A 19,747-nucleotide genomic window follows, 5' to 3' on the forward strand; every position below is an offset into this window, starting at 1 on the left:
GGTCATATCTAAACGGGTCAGCTATCCCCCAACCCTAACCTGATCCGTTTACTTTTCGGGTCAAACAATTGAAACCTAACCTGATCTGTTTTTTTTCGGGTTGACCTGACCTGATCTGTTTGACCTGATTTTTTTTTTTAAGACATAATTCGAACCGGGTTAAGTGAACCTGTTTTGACCTGAAATTTTCAGGTTGACCCGAACCCGTAACCCGTTCGAAACCTACTTACAACCTGATATTAAAAAACTATCAAACCATGATTTTACAGAATGCATCCACAATTCCACAATAATGATTAATCCACAATTCCACATTAACCTGCAAGCTGTCAAGTGTCAAACCATGAAGTTACAAAGTGTGGTGTTCATGTTGACATCCAAAATGTAAATTCAAATGCATCCCATATTAATGTTTACAAACCACAAATTAAATTAAAGTTCAAAGTTCACAAATCACAACCAAAAACAAAGTTCACAGTTCACATCAAGACCAAAGTTCAAAGTTTTCTCATTTCTTAGAACTACTTCCATTAAAATCGGAGCTCATTGCCGGACTCGCGATTGGTGTATCATCCTTCATATTGTCCACCTTTAGATTCATCACACTCCCACACAAGTTCTCAAGCTGAGGATCCATATGTGCTACAATACAAACAAGTTAATAAATAATTAGTTAAGAATAAAGATTCAAGCATGAATTGAAAGAAATAAGAAATTGTAATATATAAGTGTATCAATATTTAGTTATTTACCTTCTCCAAATGTCCAATCCCTAAGACATATGATAGCTTCAACAGTAGAAGGCTTCAAGGAGCTTCTATAGCTATCAAGAACACGACCCCCAGTGCTAAAAGCAGATTCAGAAGCGACTGTAGATACCGGGACAGCAAGTATGTCTTTTGCCATAAGTGCCAACGGAGGGTAACGGACAGAATTATTCCTCCAATACATGAGAACATCCAAATTAGTAGTACGTGGGAGGAGAGCATCTTCAAAATACATATCCAAGTAATCCTTGTTAGCCACAGTTGCTTTCTTAGTCGAGAATTCATCGAAGTCCTAAGTAAGGCACAAGACACGAAGACACATGTTAAAGGATACCAAACTGAAATTACATTAACTTACATAATACTTCAAATATATCATCATGTGAAGGTTGCCACATGGTGCAATTTTATCAAAGACAACACACTTAAGAGCAAAAGAAAAGGGAAAGAAGCTGCTCTGAATAGGCAGCACTTCTGAATTACAGCAGGCATGTAAAAGAAATTTTGAGTACAAATCAAGTTCACTCCATTAAACAAACAAGCCATTATTAGCATTAGTGTGAACAATTTGACATATTAAAATCATTGGCAGCAGCATTGAAGAAAGAAAACAGTAGATAATTAGCAACATTAGTGTAACATATATTAAAATCATTGGCAGCATTAAACAAGCTATTATTAGGCATTATAAGCAACATTAAACAAGATAAATCAGCAACATTAAATAAGTTAAAGCAACAATATACATAGTTAAATACATAATGGAATTAAACTTACATCCATGAGTTCGTCAAGATCTTCTTTCATGGATTGAACCTTCGAATTAGCAGCAACATTAATTGCATTAGTAGTACTTGAAGTACAAATGGTAGCATATGCCTCATATAATTCCCTCACCTTATCAACCACTTGTGTAAGGACATCATCATGCTCTTGAGTCAAGCCATAAACCTTCTTACAACCCCATTCAACAAATTCCAACTTATAACGTGGATCCAACACCACCGCAACAGCCATGAAAGTTCCAAAAGTGGACCAATATTTCTCAAATTTCTCATACATCTTAGCAGCCATTGATCTCATGAAATGATCCTTACTTTCTATTTCACGCTTTAACAACAATCTAACCTTTAGTACATTTGGGAAGAAAATATTGGATGTAGGGTATTTGGTCCCAGAAAAGGCAAGAGTAACTTCATAAAAAACCTTTAGAAACTTGCATATTTTCTCAATTCTATCCCACTCTTCTAAAGTTGGACAATGAACATAATTGGCATCAATCTTTTTAAAATGGATTAAGGCCTTCTTATAGTACAAAGCACTCTCTAGCATGCAATATGTTGAGTTCCATCTAGTGGGAACATCTTGCTTTAAGCCTTTAGCAGAATCAAGTTCAACATGAGATACACAAGATAAAAATTTCTGTTTTCTTCCTTGAGAACCCTTACAATATTTCACGGTCTCCCTCACCTTAATCACAGCAACATCAATTTCTTTTAAACCATCTTGAACTATTAAATTCAGAATGTGTGCACAGCATCTCACATGAAAAAAAACCCCATTACAAACTAAGTCAAGTTCATCTTTAAGATGTTGAGCAAACACATCATTTGATGATGCATTATCTAAAGTCAAAGAAAAGATTTTCTTTTGAATTCCCCACTCTTTCAATAAAGTGAACACATGATCACATAAATTAACTCCCGTATGAGGAGGAGGCAGGTAAGAGAAATTCAAAATTCTTTTTTGCAAACACCAATATTTGTCAACATAGTGAGCAGTCAAAGATATATAACCGTCAGTGGTTATGGAAGTCCAACAATCACAAGTCAAGGAAATTCTACCAGTACCATCACCCAACTCAAACTTCAATTTTTGGGACTCCCTCTTAAACATCTTAAGTACATCAGCCTTAATAGTATTGCGAGTAACAGGTTTAAAATCAGGATGCAAATACCTAAAACATTTCCTAATACCCTCATACTCAGCAAATTGAAATGGAAGATCGTGTCTAACAATTGCCATACCCACCAATTCACGAAATTCATCAGCATCAAACTTCACTAATCTATTCTCTAAACCAGAGGATGTTTTTTCTAAAAGCATTTGACCAATATCTCTATATTTTCTCATTTTGCAACTCTTAAGATGACGCAATAAATTCCCAGTTCCATTCTTACTATCAGCATTATAAGTAGTACCACATTTCTTACACTTACACATCAAATTTCCATTCTCATCAGGTTCATCCAAGAAATCAAAGTGCACCCACACACTAGAGGTTAATCTACGAGGACGTTTCTTACCTGTAAGAAGTACAACACCCTTTTTCTTGTCTTTAATCTCGTTTTTGACACAAGCAGAGTCCAATTCTTCATCAGAGTTGAGACAAACTGGTTCAGCAGTATGGGAAGACATCAATTCCTTCCACTGTAATTTTTAAAATGCCAAATTAAAATAATCAGAACACAAACATCTTGAATGCTAATCTGCTGAAGGCTATAAAACGGACAATTACTCTAAAATTGTACAGAGTATATATAAAACTATATAATGGACAGAAATAACAAATAAGTCATACAATTACTCTAAAATTGTATATATATTTACTCGAAAATTATGTAAGTAATTACTCAAAAATTAGTCATGAAATTACTACAAAATTAGTCACATAATTAATCGACAATCAACATGTAATTAGTTCGAAAAAAAACTTGTAATTACTTCAAAAATAAACATGTAATAACTTCAAAAACAAACATGCAATTACTGGAATAAGATCAACAAAGAAGGAACATTACCTTAAAGTTTGTTGTACAATCTTCTCTTAATTTTATTTGATTTTTCGATTTTATTTTATTTTTTCTGATTTTTTGAGAGAAGAACGAAGAGATTAAGAGAGAGAGAGAGATGAAAGTTCTTCAGTCTTTTTGAAATGGAAAAAAAGAAAGCGGCGTGTTGACTGTTGAATGCTAACCTAAAGTTGAGAAATGAATCTTAGGGTTTATTACTTTATTTTAAGTTTGGGCTCAAAGTTTATTTTGGGCTTAAATAAAATTCTGATAGTTTTTGATTTATCGGACTAAATGATTTTTTTTTTGGGCTTTTAAATTTTCAGGTCAATTCAGGTTGGTTTCGTGTTAGAAAATTCAACCTTAACCTAACCCATTTTACTTTCAGGTCGTGTTCGTGTCGACCCATTTAACTTTTCGTGTCGAAAATCTCAACCCTAACCCGGTTTTTTCAGGTCGTGTTCGTGTCGTGTTATCGTGTCGTGTCAGCTTTTGCCAGCCTTAGGTAGCATCATTCCTTCCCAAGGCGATCGTCCAGCGGAAAACGAGAGAGATCCATGTTCCTGGGGGACCCTGCTGGGCCCGAGAGGGGGGTGAAACGCCCTCGAACTTTTGCAAAGTATAGTTTGCCCGAGCAGCTCCCTTGGTCGAGATTGTGCCTCGCTTCAAGTTATGTGCAAGACTAAGTGGCCGACCGGGTCCCTGTCCGAGGAGGTATCAGTGAATTACCTAGCCTAAATTTGGCTTAAGTATAAGGGCGGCTCGACGAAGGAGAGAGGGTCTTCTATCAGTTGAGCGCCTCGATAAAGGAGAGAGAGTCTTCTATCAGCCACATGTCGTCCGAGTGGGCGCCAATTAAGTACTTAGCTTGAATTTGGCTAAGTATGAGTGACTCGGCAAAGGAGAAGGGGTCTCCTACTGTCCGAGCGGGTCCGGATATGGAGGATATGGGTCGATTTGAGCCTCGCCACTTTGACATCATGAATGTTCCGGTGTGCTGTACTTAGCCATTTTCGGCTATGTTAGTGAGATTTCCCCCTCCCGACTGAGGAGGTGTCATGGCGAAATTCTCGCCTTTTGAGTCTCCTTTTGCTCGCCTTTATTGACTTGATAGTCTTAGTTTTGCTGGGCTGATCTGGGTGATGCAAGGCTTTTGATAGTGTGCCTTTGAAGCCGAGATAAATTTGTCATAAGTTTAGTAGGCATCTGAGGCCGAGTAGATGCCTCAGCTGAGCAAGCACCCAAGGGTGAGTGGGTACATCGAAGGAGTAGGTACCATTGATGAGTTGGTGCCTTTGATGAATAGACACATCTGGTTGAGCATATTCTTTTCGCCGAGTGGGCACCCAAGGATGAGTGGGTACCTTAAATGAGTAGACATCGTTGATGAGTCGATGTTTTTGATGAATAGGCCCCTGCGGCTGAACTATATCATAAACCCGAGGGTGCCACTTCTTATTCTGGAGAGGTTTTACGGTTCTGAGTCACCACACCCCTTGCTCAAGGCAGTCTTCATGGGTTGTGTTCTTTCATACAACTTGTTCCGAGTGATAACGTGTTTTATCCTTTTGAGGGTTGACGCGATCCTTCCCTCTATTTAGGCCCTAGCCGGTTAGGCTGACCATCTAAGGAAGGACGAATGATCTCCTCACGACGAGTGGAGACCATACCCATCCGACTTTGCTCGAGAGTTTGTTGAAGATATGGGCATTGGGTCAGCTACTCATATCTGACCTGATGCTGCGGGATGACCGACTCCGTAGTGGATTCTCCATTGGGGTGGAATTCTCATCATTCGAATAGAGGGATAGCACCATAGGTGCATATGGGATGCTTGAGCTCTCTAGGAACAGTTGGCTTGGGAGCATGTCTTCATGGTTGGGGCCATTGCTGAGCCAAACTATCTCTGCTAAGAAATAGAGGGTGATCACAAATGCTGATGTGTGCTGAGAGACTTGATGTAGGCCCCAAGAAGGTATGTCTGAGCCCCGTTGTCCGTACGTCGGAATCCTGCAAAACAAGGTTAGCCTACCCGGGGGTGGTCCCGGGATCGCCCCTCCGACGCCCAAGTCAGTTGATGATTGAGGTAGAGAGAGAAAGGGATCAATGTAGAGAGAGATGCTCTGGTTTTCGTAGCTTAGAATTGCGTACCTTTGTCTGATGAGACAACCCCTATTTATAGAGGATAGGAGCCCCAATAAATGAGGGTATTTTAGTCAGCTCCAGCTGGTGGAGGATTTGCTTCCCTAAATATAGGGGTATTTTAGTAAGTCTGCCATAGGTGGGCTGGTCCAAGAAATGGGCCCAAATAACATGTCTTTTTTGTCTGATAAATAATTTATAATATCACATACAAATATAGCCTCCCGTGCATTTTGCACAAGTCTAAAGTTACTTATATTAATAAATGAAATTTTTTTGTTACTCACGACCTATCCCTGGCCTAATAACTAGTTCTTAAATATATTACGCTCGGATTCCTTAAAAAAAAATATATTACGCTCGGAATATGGTCCGGCCTCAACAACTAGTGCTATAAACTAGAGAGAAGTCCCGTGTGCAGCTGTGCCTGAAACTGAGAGAGGGGAGCTAGAGGGGGAGATGAGTTACACGGAGGAAACGCTGACTGAGAAGAGGGAGGTGGACTCCATCATCAGAGACACTCTCGACAAAGTTCTCGTCCTCCGCTTCGGCCGTTCTTCTGACCCCGTTTGCCTCCAACTCGACGACATCGTATTTGCTCTCTCTTTCTTTTCTTTCTATCCGACTATCATTATTCATTATTATTATTGCTTAGAAGTTTTCTATTCGACTAATTCCTAATTCTTTATTATTAATTTTTGCAATTGTAATTCATTTGTAATTGTAATTCAATTATGCAAGCAGATTTTGTTTCACATTCCTTTGATTATAAACTTTGCATGATGATCAATTTAGAATGGCTTAGTAATTTCTGATTAATGGCAATATGGTTGGATTATAATTAGTTTTTGTGTAATCTTGCTTGTGTCAGTTGGCTAAATCAGCTCGAGATGTCTCGAAATTTGCTCGTGTTGCATTGGTTGATATTGATTCAGAGGATGTGCAGGTGTATGTTAAGTACTTTGACATCACACTCATACCTTCGACAATATTTTTCTTTAATGCACACCATATGAAGATGGATTCCGGGTATGTTTGCTTCTTTTATAGCAGTAACGCGCTGTCGATGTTCTTGTGCTCTTGCATTTAGTTGTCAGCATTTCCTGTCATATAATGTTCTGGTTAGGATTTAACCAGATGTATGGTTAGGAGTTAGGTGGGATTTTGCTTTTGATGGTTTATTATTATCAACAGTGGCGGATCCAGGAATTAAATGACGGGGATACTAATTAATTTATCAAAATAATCACATCAATAATTCATAGCCGTTAATCAATCGCCACCCTTCTAACTCCTAAGGATGTGCTTTAATGAAATCTAACGATAGAATAAAGGATGTGTGAAAAGGCGTATATTTTCATGTTAAAATTGTTAAGTTAAATTCTTGTTGAAAATATGGTTAACAAATTATGCTGTTTACAATACTTCGAAAAATTCGTCAATAACTACATTCTCAATAGATCACTATGTGACTTAGAAACTGTTTTTTTTAATAATGAGTAGATTATAACCTATTAAGGAGGTTTATATATATTATTGCTTTCTCTTTCCTAGATATTCGGTGCATGATTTTTGCCCATAAACAATGTAATATTGTATATATTTATTTTGAATTGTGAGTCCAGTGATTTTGAGTCAAGCATGCAAGATGTGTTTATAGTAAAATTGCTTTAAATGTAGAATTGTTCTACTTATTTTGAAAGGTCGTAAGTCACGTACTGATTTTAGACAAAGTTGTAATTGACCTAATTATAATATAATATAATATCTTTTTTATTATTGAAGAACCCTAAAGTGCTTGAAATTTAGCATTTATAATTGCGGTTTTTTCACCAAATATCCCCGACAAATCGCGAAATTCATATACCCTTAATGGTTCACATATTCACCACACACCCCTAAGTTTCCAAAAATGTTCACCACTCCCTTTTTCTAACGGATGTTAGGTTGCCGTTAACGTTATTTACAATATTGCCATCATTAACTCCTAACCCCTAATTCTAACCCTACCCCAAACCCTAACCCACCCTCCCCTCCCCCAAACACTAACCCACCCAGCCCACCACCCCTCCCCATCCCCTCCACTCCCAGTCCCACCCCACCAGTTCCCCCTCCCCTCCATCGTCGCATCCCCCCTCCGCTTCATCGCTGCATCCCCCCTCCCCCTCCCCCTCCGCACCCCCCCTTCCCTCCTACCACCTGCCATCCCCTACCCCTCCCCTACCAACCCCTATCCCCTCGTAGCCCTGAAATTCGAAAACTCCCCCTCTTGAATTTCCGCAGCAATCTCTCAGGGAGTTTGTGTGAGAGGAGATAGAAGGTGTGAGGAGTAGGGGAGCGCGTTGGGGGAGTGCGCTAGGTGGTCGAAGGTTGGATGGCAACATGGTGGTATGATTTTGGGCAGACGAAAATAGAGAAGGAGAGGGAGTGAGGACTTGGGAATTCGAAGGGGAGGGGTGGGGGCTGGGGAAATCGGCTGTGGAGGGGGAGGGCGAAATCAGCGGTGGAGGGGGAGGGTGTGGTGGAAATCGGCGGTGGAGAAAGAGGGGGTGGGGGAGGGGCTGTTGCTGGGGTGGAGGGGGAGGGGGAGGGGGTGGGGGTTGGTGGGGGTTAGGCGTGGGTTAGGGATTAGGATTAAGGTTAGAATTAGGGTTAGGGTTTAGTGTGTTAGGATTTTAGGGTTAGAGATTAATAGTGGCAATATCGTAAATAAAGCTAATGGTGATTTAACATTTGTTAGAAAAAGGGTATATGCCTATATGGTGCACAGTTTTGAAAAGTCAGAGATATATAGTGAATATCTGAAACATTGAGGGTATATGGTAATTTTCGCGATTTGTCAGGGGTATTTGGTGAAAAAACCGTTTATAATCAAGTAGAAATTAATTAAAAAAGCAAGACAAAATTTAAGAATGAAGAAATATAAAATGTTCTCAAGCAAGTTAGAATAAAAGACCAAAGGCATGTTTCTTTAAAAGAACCTCTATAATCAATATTCCAGCATCAAAATTCTTCTGAAAGTATGAACAACACTATTAAAAATCAATAAACAACAATAAATGAGATTATAAGAAAGTAAGAAATACAAATAATTTGGTGCTATACAAAATCGAACCCCATACCTCACCACGGCAAACAGAATTTGTTCCATGCTGCTAACCATCAAAACAAGTGCTTCCAATCAGTTAATATATTTAAAAATAACTTTTATGCAAGCAAAATGGGGTAAAACTAGCTTCAACATTCGTTCCACTTGTGGGGGAATAGAAAGAGTGAACTAGGAAAGTGAAGAAAGAAAGAAAGAACGAGGAAAATTAGGAGAATAATTAGGAAATGAGAGGTTCAATGAATTGAGAGAAGTAATAATGTGTTATTGACTCTAAGGGGCATAATTGTTGTAGGCATAAATTATCTATGCTGTAGTCATTTTAAGATATGTATTTCATAATATGTGAGGCATATTTCAGTTTGTTTCATTTGGGTTTTCTAGTTTAAAGAGAAATCCTATCTTGATAGCCTATTAGACTTCTATAAAAAAGTCATTAGTATGTTATCTCGGCTGTAAGGTTTTGTGATCTTTTCTAACAAATTGGTATCGAAGCTAGGCTCATAATAATTGTGTAAAACGAAGTAGAAGATTGTATGGCTGGCTTTTGGGAATGGTCTCCATGTAAATGATGTTTGCATGATGAAGTGGGCCTTACTTTTCTAAATGTAATTATTGGTGCCGAACATCAACCTGCAATTTGATTATAGATATACTGTATATCAATTTTAGAGTTGTAAGATTGAGTTTTAATATACTAAATTCATCTACAGGACTGCAGATAACACTAAATGGATTGGAGCATTTTACAAAAAACAGGATTTCATCGATGTGGTTGAGGTTAGTGACAACTGCAATTCCTTTGGGTTCACCATTGTGGCATTTGATTCTTGTGACTAGCAAAGCTTTAGAAACGAAATATAAGTAATGAGTGGATAATTGCCACTCAGTACTTGTTATTTCCGTCTTGATGTTGCTTTTTGTTGCCTATATATGTATAGATTGATTGATATTGAAGGGTAGAATTTGGCCTGTCCTATTAGGTTAATTTACTCAGGTTGGTATGAGACTATAATGTACTTCTATAAGTTATATCTTAACATAAAAACTAAACATTGATAAGCAATTCAATATTGGAAATGTAAACACTATTATGAATTTGGGCCTTTGATTCTGCACAAAGATGGAAGCAATAGATACAGGGAGTTCTAGTTGCAAGTATAGATGAGCTACAATAGAGTCTCCTAACTAACTAGACTCTCTGGCTTTTTCGACAATTTCGTTTACTTGTTGTATCCGTACCATGGAATTAAAACTCTCCCGTCCCGTTATAAAACTGAACGGATTTTGGATTTGCTGTTCCGCCAAATCTCGATACGGAACGCCATAATAAAAGTCACATACTTCTCACCGCGTCGTCCGTTATGTAAAGGGAACTCGCTGCGTTAGAACGTTTTTATCCCAGATATATCCGTTCTTTTCAAACATGGGCCAAAAATATGTTATGAATTGATTATATAGGTGATGAAACATGATATTTTGATAGATATGATTATATAATGTTGTAATAATGCTTCATAAACTAAAACAATGCAAATAATGCTTCCCGAACTCCACAATCCATTACAAGCCGCTTCCGCAATGACGCAAACGTTACCGCTATCATGACCATATCTGCGATTTTTGTCTTCGGATACTTCATTTCAAACTAAAAGCTTGACATTTTTCTATGAGAGGGCCACATCCAACACCTGGGCAACCGAATCCGAGTAGGTACTTTATATGAGTCGGAGTAGCATAGATGTCTGGAGATTTCACATGGACCAAGCCTCTAACACGTGGAAGATTAGACAGTGAGTACAACTTTGTCAACTGTCCAAAAATTTCCCTAGCCAGTTGGCAACATTGGAATCATCCACAGAGAATAAGGCTGTATATTAAGGTATTTGAGACGACTCAGCTGGAGCAAGATCAAGGAGAGTGTAAGGGAGCCCTATTGCAGATTTTCTTCCTTTGGAGTTCTCATATCGGTAGTTTCAATGGTTGGAACAATGAGGGCCCGACAAGGAATCAACCCACCCCATCCTTACTGTTTACTTGTGCCAGGAGACATCCTAAGCATACTCAGGGCACTTAAGTAATTTTGGAGTCAAATATACTTCATTCGTTTTTCTAATACAAGTATCATATTGATTAAACACACATACCAATGCACAACTTTGACCAAAAAAACATTTTGTCACAGTTTACTGAAATGTTCAATTGCATTAATTCCCTTCCCATCTTTAAATCTTGCAGTTAAATCAAAAATAAAATCATCCCAATCAACATTTTTCCTTACTGCTAAGTAGCTAGAAACCCAAATTACATCTCTATCAGTCATGTATAAATTGGCCAAATCAACCCTACATTCTTCAGCTATCTTACACAGAGAAATACCTACTGCATTCTTTATCAAAATTCTTGGATTTGTGCATCAAATGAAGGAAATTGCAATGTAGGAATCATACCTTGAGGTCTATTAGAATTAACCTCCTCGGTAGCATTCCTCAAATTTTCAGAAGTGCTACTGCTTTCCTTCATCTCTTTCATCATTTGCATCAACAATTGCGTATTGTTGGATTGCTCCTCGAGCTTTTCCCCCAACAATTTGAATTGCTCATCCATGTCTGAAAATGTCTTTGTGATTGCTCGAGAAATTGGTGCCAGAATTTCAATTGTGAAGTATCAATTACCACAGAAATAGAAGAATATCATCTGGGTTTTTCACTCACACAATTAATCGAACACCTTGAGCTTAAGAATTTAAGCTTTAACATTGGCGTCTAATTACAAAGTGAAATTTTGAGTGGGCAGCAGTTGGCTCTAATACCATTGTTGCAGGACACAAGTCCTTGCCTAAATTTGACTAGAATTCAATAGAGACAGAGATTGATAGATATAGGAAAACAGAGAGAGATTTAGAGAATGAGATAAAGAAAACGAGAATGATTATTTGATGATTGATTACAAACTAATCAATAACTATTTATAGACAGTAGTTAACAAGATTACAAGAGTAACGTAATGCATAATCAGTTAGAGTATAACTCTTTTTCCCGCCAAAACTACATTAGCTGTTATTAACTGATTTCTCCCTCTATGAGAATGGAAGCAGTATTTCGGTTTCCGGTGGAAAATAGCAGGTTGTTCGACAAAGAGAGGCAGGCGGAGGGATGGCAATCCAATCCGAATCCGACCCTATTCCGCTCCGATCCGAAGGAAAAAATCCGATTAGACTCCGACAAAAAGATTATTCGAATATGACTCTGTTTAAAAAGTCCGACTCCGGATTGGAGGAGGGTCAGAGTCGGATCCCATAAAAAAAATCGACTTCCGAATCCGACTCTGACTTTACGGAAATTAATCTTTTTATTGTTTATATTAATGTATTATGTATGTATAATCTGATTCTAATTTTAAGGCAATTGTACTATTTAAGATTTTTGCTTTAAAGAATTGATTCTTAAAAATAATAGTAATGTTTAGATTATATGTTCTATATATGATTTCCATATGATTACTAAAAAAATACTAATAATTAGATAGTTTGTATTAAAGAAGATTTTTCTATTAAAAGAATGGGGCGAACAAAAAAAGTCTGGTCGGGTTGGAGTCGGATGTTACGATTTTAAGTTGGATCGGAGTCAGGGTCGGGGTTGGGGTCGGGGTCGGATGTTAGAATTTTAAGTCAGATTCGGACTCAGATTTAAAATCCGACGTTTTGTAGGGTCGGAGTCGGATTCTGCATAATCCGCTCCAAGTCCAACCCGTTGCCATTGAGACCGTTCATCCTCACAGCAACGTTTTCTAAGGAAAATCATGACTCTCCATTGGTAGGCCATTCGGGTGAGCTCAAACGTACCATCGCTTGAGATATTAGCGATGTATGTATGATGAAGTATCCCTCCACATACAAGTTTGTGAAGTGTGTCAAGCAACAGAGGGGACACATCATCACGAGTTGGTTAAATATTCTCTTGGTACTTATATGTGGGAGATGGAAAGGGTACATTAGGATATCTACTTGAAAGTTAGTTGAGGAGTAGATAGTGATGTCACTAGGACAAGCAATATGAATAAGAGAAAAGGGGGGAGGAGAATATCCTGCAAAAAATAGTTTGTATTTTCTGTTTCGGCATTTTGGGAGTTGCTAGCTACTTGAAGTTTTGGGATTGTAATACTCTGTTTGCATCAATACTATGATCAAACAATTTGTTTCCCTATTTTCCTCTCATTCAAATGTCGCTCTCTATCATCTATTCTATTGGCCTCATCTCCTTGTCCAGGCCTTGTTTACTTGTAGCAAGTGGTTAAATTGTGTGTAGTGGCTGTGTGGTTTCGTCTCTGGACTTTGCTATAATCTCTTGTTGATCAAACACAATTTTCCTAAGAAGTTTTAACTTTTATATTAAGTTTTGCATGTTTGCAGGCTATTTTTAGAGGAGCCATGAAAGGCAAACTGATTGTGACCTGTCCTTTGCCTCCTGAACGAATACCAAAATTCCAATTATTGTACAAGGATGTGTAAAAGGTAAATTTCTTATTTTGGATATCTTGCTGAATGGAAGAGGGTTGAAAGATTAAATGCCTGTAATGCTCACATTACCAATCAATCGAATTAACATGGATGCTTCGGGGGATGGTTTCTCTAGCTTTTCAAGAAGCAGACTTGCACTTGGGAGCCTGCTGAAATTGTTTTGATGAAGTCTGCTTTTATTAGGCTATTTCTACTTGTCAATGTTAAATTATTTTGCTGCAGCCCTAGTAAACTTTGTGTACAGTGAGATTGCTTGGCTGGTTTGTTTTTCGTTTGTAGTCTATCTCTTGGAACTCGTTAATTTGATGTTTTGGTTCTTAATATTTATTCTGTCTTAGATTAAAATCTTCCCAGATAAATTTACAAAGGGTTTATTTTTCTGTCTATTCTCTCACGATTTGAAAGCTTTCCTCTTTTGTCTTAAACTGAAATACCTAAGATGATCATGATTTTTAACTGAGAGAGCTTTAACTCAGTTTTAAAAGGAAAGAGATATAGACTCCTATTATCCTCCCTTTCTTTTTATACATATCTCTATCTTTCACCTCATCTAAAATGCAAAAAGGCTCCTTAGATGAAATACAACGAGTAGGAACTCAAGTTGGTTGTCGACAACATTGCTTGTATGAAGTCTGGCAGAGTACAAGCTTAATACCGAGAAAAATTGTAACTGTCCCTATACTTCTTTGAACAATAGAATGAAGTTAATTCTCAAGTAGAAATGTGCGTGTAGTGCAGGATCTTGTCCAGAGAGCCGCCTCCTAGAGATTTTTCTGCTTCCAACTTTAAGGTGGTGTTGAGGTTTTCAATGACTGAAGAAATTCACAGGTGATTATAGAGTCCAATTGCCCCCTCCTTTTATTACTCCGATCTGCTTATGTATATTAGAACAAATTTCCATATGATGTTGGCAAGATGTCTCTGGAGGAAGCTTTTAGAGTATCTCCAATGGTTGAAAAATGGGACTTGCTTGCAATTTATAAAAGTTTCTAGCTAGTAGCTCAACCATTGGAGTAAAATAAGCAATATAGCTTGGGTGCAATGTTGCTCAAACAAGCTATATAGCTTGCTAAAGTGGTGGGATCCATTTTGTTAAATTACCAATGATAATAAAGAATAAGAGGTTAGTTGGCAAGTGGGGCGCAATTCAAGCTATAATTAGTTGTTGCTTGCCATTTGAGTAGTATGTAGCTTAAATTTATTGTAGCTTGAAAATCTTATGTGACATGACAAGCAACACAAGGTTGTTGCTTGCCATTAGAGATGCTCTTAGATGTCTAGTGAATGTGTTGTATGTGCGACCATAATTATCGGTGAAATGTTATTCAATAATTCTTGTGCAGTTTGTCTGACCACGCTGAAGTGTTTTGAATCACCTGGTATGCTACAAAGATAATAACCGTGGTCATTCCTATCCAATGAGGAATGTGGCCTTAGTCTCTATTCAAATCTCCTGAACTACACATGTTGCCTTAGACTATTAAGGCTATGTTCTTTTTACCTCAATTTTCTTTATTAGAACTAATTGTAAAATAATTTGATAGCTCTTATTATCTCTTAACATTTTTTTGTTGCAGGAAGTAACAAAGCCCAGATGTTTATACTTCCTCTTAGAAAGTTTTGTATGGTTTGGGTCCACCAAAAGTTTATTTTGAACCCAAGTTTAAGTTGCCCTTATACTCTCTCCGCTTTAATTTACTTGCGCCTTTAGAATTTTCACCCCTCTTGTTGCGCAACTTTAATAATTGATTCTTCAACTACCTTCGTTTTACAATAAGTGAAAACACTTTCCTTATATGGAATAGTTACAATAAGTGCAATTATGTTTTAAATGGTTAAAAAAAAGTTCACTCTTATTACAAATATGCCACCAAAAAATAAGAGGGGATTATAACTTGTTTGTTTCATCACTCTGCTTTATTGTGGTCCTAATTTTCTCTTACTACATTTCTTGGTAACTCCCCACTTTCTCTATGTTTTACTTTTGTGAAACAAATGAAGTATTATTTATAAGTAAAATTATAAAACTGTGATGTTTTGAAAGTATACATCAAGATAAATCTAGTAAGATTTTACATGATAATGTTTAACCTTGCATATTAATCATAGAGTCATAGTAGATGGTGAAAAGGGAAGGAAAAAAAAAAACAAGAAATAAAACAACAAAAGCAAATGAAATTTAAAAAAGACTACACTAAACTATACTTGCATCAATAAGCAGCAATATCAAGAAGCACCAAAGCCATTCCCCCTTATATCCTCCGACAAAACGGTTTGAAGATTCTTAGAGCCGTCTTTAAATAAATTAGTGACTGGATTAAAATAACACCATAATTAACCTATTAATCAGCAACATAATTGGCTTCTCGATCACAACGAGAGAGTAATATTCCATCTATTGCAATAAACGAGAGCCTTACACTTTTTTATGATGTGAAACAAAGGAGAGGACGAAAAAACTGGTTCAAGTAAGAGTCAAACAACCAATTTTGAGTCTAGCGAAAGTTGAATTTTGCTATAGCCACCATTCCAAGCTATAGCAAGCACTCGCAAAACTCTTAACAACTCAGTCCTAGTACAAGAACACTTTCCATAATTTGTTGCAAACATCTCATATAATTTGCCTATACTCCTGCGAATCAAACCATCCACACCTGCTAGCAGCTCCATCCGTGTTTAGTTTTACCCAACCATCTCTAGGATACGTCCACCGTATATATCTCACAGCTCTCGCTTTTATTGATCATTTCAACACGAGAAAAAAGAGAGGCTATATGGTCAATTGGAATATTGGCTTCAGGAGCAAAGCATCTATCATTTCTCCATTTCTACAGTCACCAAAGAGTTGTTGCAAAGATTATTGGCCAGTCTGCATTATGAAATTGTTTAGTGGATATGTGTTGACAATACAGTTTTAGTATGGAAAGACCAGCATTAGGGCAGGCGGTCTAGTAGTCTAGTAGCCACTTTAGGATTGAATCTTTTCACATAAATATGAATCTAGTTTAGGATAGTAGCATGTACAAAAACGTGCACTATACTAAGCTGGAGTTTCCTTCGTGTATAAGCTTTCTTTTCATTGCAGGTTAGATTAAACTGTCTATCACCTTTGATATTATCTACTAAATACTACCTCTTTTTTTAGTTGCAACATTTGATTATTTTAACTAGTTATTAGGCCCGGGCTCTGCTCCGGACAAGAAAAAATTTCATTTGTTAACATAATACTTTATGATAATAATACTAAATACAATATAGCCTAATGGTTAGAACTTTAGTATATGTACTTGAGGTCTCGAGATCAAATCCTATACTATGCAATTTCTTAATTTTTTTAGTGTATATAAATTACATGAACTAAAACTCGCTAGGGAGAGCGCCACATGACACAGTTTCTTGTTTTCGTACGCCTTTTGATATATTTGTATAGATACACTCATCAAAAAGTCAAATGTGGACCTAAAAAAATAGAAAAATATATAATAAGATCATGTTCTTTTGAGCTGAACTGAAGTAAAACTATGAAAGGAAAGCAGCTAAACTAAACTGAAACTATGTTCAACGGGGTAGTAGGAGCGGCTCTACGGTGCTTGATTTGGTAATCGCACAAGCTTTTTAGTATTTGAGGCCTTAAAATACTAGTTTCTACAAAAGTAGTTCTTTCTTTAAAGAAAAAGGAGTATAATGAAAAAGTTAGGACATTCTTCTCTCAAGTAACACACCTAAAAAATCAAGAAGGATAAACATCTAGCATACATTCTTGACAAGTTTATGAGAAGAGAGAAACAATATGATTTTATTAAGGTGTGTTCAATAATGAACAATGACTATAATATATATAGAAGTACATAGGAACTCCTATCCGGAAACAATCTCCACAAGATATATTATTCTTAATACTTATCTAACACTTATTGGAAATAAATCATAAGATAATATTTGCCTAAGATAATATTATATCCTAACTACTAATATATCATACAGATATTTATCATACAAATATTTGCGAATCGCGACCCACGGACCCAGGCTGCCAGAATTCGAACTCATTCGAAGCTTGTAAGTTGTTAATTTATACTTTTGTGTTTTAATTTCATATTTTTCAACTTTTCTAAGTTTATATATTGTTAGATTCTTAATTTAATTGAATATTTAGATGTAAATTGTTGAATTCGAACATTGTTGATTAATTAGTTAGGGTTTGCTTATTGAAATTCGAAATTGAATTTTTGACAATTAATTTTATGAATACAATTAGGAAATGACAACTGATACACCAAGTCAAGTAAATTCAAGGGAAAACAAATTAAGCAACCCGATCTTCTACAATTTTTGTGTTTGTTGTACGTCCGTAATTTCGTATCCCCATACAAATTCCTGGGTCCGCCACTGGACTTCATGATCCCAAGAATCGGCTCTTGATACCATGACAAGTTTATGAGAAGAGAAAAACAATGTGATTTCATTAAGGTGTGTTCAATAATGAAAAATGACTACAATATATATAAAAGTACATAGGAATTCCTATCCGGAAACAATCTCCCGAAGATATATTATTCTTTATACTTATCTAACACTTATTGGAAATAAATCATAAGATAATATTTGCCTAAGATAATATTATATCCTAACTACTAATATATCCTACAGATATTTATCATATCTTTAGTATCCTACTTTATCTCTAACAATTCTGCACCAGCAGCAATGTCTAACAAGGTAGCATAAATACAATGTATTTTTTGTTAGATATATTTATTGGATAATGTTATATGTAAAGGGATAATATTATATTGTAAAGGGTAGAATGGTACTTTACTAGTCATAGGTCTGTATTGTAAGCACTATATATATTGAATGCCAGGTTAACATACAACAGGTTAACACAATTATTTCCCACACTTGTACATGCTCTCAACAAGAGGAGGACTACTACTAGTAAGGATAATGTCATCAACATAAGTATGTCTCTGATTTACTACGTAAATTCCATCTTCATACTGTTAAACCAGTTACCACTCCTGTTGTCTTTAGAGTAACATTATCTCTACTTGATGGAGAACTTCTCGCTGATCCCACAGATTATCGTAGTATGGTTGGTGCATTGCAATACTTAACTATGACTCGTCCTGATATTGCTTATGCTGTTAATATGGTGTCTCAGTTTATGCATGCTCCTCGTACTACTCACCTTCATGTTGTGAAAAAAAAATTCAGATATCTGCAGGGCACTCTGGATTATGGCCTTTATTTATATAGCAGCAGCTCTCCTACTGTTGTTATTGCTTATTCTGATGCAGATTGGGCAGGATATCCTAACACAAGACGTTCTACTATTGGTTATGCTTTTTTTCTTGGGAAGAATCTGATTTCCTGGCGTTCGAAAAAGCAACCTACTGTCTCCAAGTCCTCCACTGAAGCTGAATACAGGGCCATTGCCTACACAACTGCAGAAACCATTTGGCTAAAGCAACTTCTTGCTGACATTGGCCATTTTCTCCGTCGTCCTGTGATTGTCTATTGCGACAATGTCTCTGCTACTTATCTCACTGCTAATCCAGTTCATCATGATCGTAGCAAACATATCGATGTTGACTATCACTTTGTTCGAGAAATGGTTGCCAAGGGAGGTCTTATTGTTCGACATGTTCCTACTCGGTCTCAGGTTGCAGACATTTTTACTAAAGGCCTATCTACTGACTTATTTACTAAACATCGTACCAATCTATCCGTTGTTTCACCCCGTAAAGATTGAGGGGGTGTATTGGATAATATTATATGTAAAGGGATAATATTATATTGTAAATGGTAGAATGATACTTTACTAGTCATAGGTTTGTATTGTAAACACTATATATATTGAATGTCAGGTTAACCTACAACAGGTTAACACAATTATTTCTCACACTTGTACAATATTATTCTACCTTGTTGGCTTCCTAATGGAATGAAAGAGAAGACGAACATCATCATTGAGGGTTTGATCTATATAAGTAGTTCTTGTATAGTTGTATTACATGCTCTTTTATTATTCTTGTTGGATTTAAATTTGTAAATATGAAATTTTGTTCCACTCAAAAAAAAAAAAAAAAAAAAAACACAGAAAATTTTGTTGTCTTATTTCTTAGATTTCCACATAGATATTATGGGTTACGGATTGTTAATGTGTGATTATTCTGTCATTTACAATAAAAAACAAATTGTTTTTTAATATTGTATCTCATCTTACATTTTTTTTTTACATTTATCTTCATTGCACATGGAAGTTGTTTCTTGCTTCAAATACACCATGTGAAGATTGATAGATGTATATCCCACCAATTACATATGAGTTTAAAGAACAAGGCAGGTTAAACTTATGTACTTCTTCTGTTCTAAAATTAATCAATACTCATCATTACAATCCGTTTAAAGTAAATGA

At 36.6% G+C, this 19,747-nt stretch overlaps 2 protein-coding genes and 1 long non-coding RNA gene across 6 annotated transcripts; 1 reads left to right on the top strand and 2 right to left on the bottom strand.

Moving 5' to 3' along the window:
• Nucleotides 1-320: 320 nt before the first annotated feature.
• LOC130591262 (uncharacterized) lies at nt 321-3,757 on the bottom strand. Its single transcript, XR_008969041.1, has 2 exons — nt 3,569-3,757; nt 321-642 (listed from the first exon to the last, which is right to left on the bottom strand). It is a non-coding gene; the product is annotated as an uncharacterized LOC130591262 (long non-coding RNA).
• Nucleotides 684-3,203, bottom strand: LOC104893683 (putative AC transposase). The gene is made up of 2 exons (XM_057394280.1): nt 1,545-3,203; nt 684-1,059 (listed from the first exon to the last, which is right to left on the bottom strand). The coding sequence occupies exons 1-2, from the start codon at nt 3,183-3,185 to the stop codon at nt 745-747; spliced, it is 1,956 nt and encodes a 651-aa protein (XP_057250263.1). The 5' UTR covers nt 3,186-3,203; the 3' UTR covers nt 684-744.
• Nucleotides 3,758-6,070: 2,313 nt separating the features above from the next.
• LOC104886373 (uncharacterized) lies at nt 6,071-19,215 on the top strand. 4 transcript variants are annotated; one of them, XR_007273428.2, is made up of 6 exons: nt 6,071-6,292; nt 6,573-6,730; nt 9,521-9,587; nt 13,219-13,320; nt 14,065-14,154; nt 14,670-14,999. XR_007273428.2 is itself a non-coding variant. In XM_048643091.2 (5 exons), the coding sequence occupies exons 1-4, from the start codon at nt 6,161-6,163 to the stop codon at nt 13,315-13,317; spliced, it is 456 nt and encodes a 151-aa protein (XP_048499048.1). In that variant the 5' UTR covers nt 6,071-6,160; the 3' UTR covers nt 13,318-13,320; nt 14,670-14,999. The 4 variants fall into 4 exon arrangements, 2 of the variants coding, with proteins under 2 accessions (XP_048499048.1, XP_057250264.1); XR_007273427.2 differs by having other exon boundaries at nt 6,072-6,292; nt 14,060-14,154; XM_048643091.2 differs by lacking the exon at nt 14,065-14,154.
• Nucleotides 19,216-19,747: the final 532 nt, after the last annotated feature.

This window comes from Beta vulgaris, chromosome 4, assembly GCF_026745355.1.
Source record: "Beta vulgaris subsp. vulgaris cultivar EL10 chromosome 4, EL10.2, whole genome shotgun sequence".
NCBI lineage: Eukaryota > Viridiplantae > Streptophyta > Magnoliopsida > Caryophyllales > Amaranthaceae > Beta > Beta vulgaris.

Excerpts from the sequence above, each read along its gene's own strand:
- LOC104886373 (XM_057394281.1), top strand. The coding sequence starts at position 18,419 with ATGGTTGGTGCATTGCAATACTTAACTATGACTCGTCCTGATATTGCT.
- LOC104893683 (XM_057394280.1), bottom strand. The coding sequence starts at position 3,185 with ATGTCTTCCCATACTGCTGAACCAGTTTGTCTCAACTCTGATGAAGAA. Across the intron at positions 1,060-1,544 it reads ATCTTGACGAACTCATGGAT|GACTTCGATGAATTCTCGAC; the intron begins GTAAGTTTAATT and ends TGCCTTACTTAG.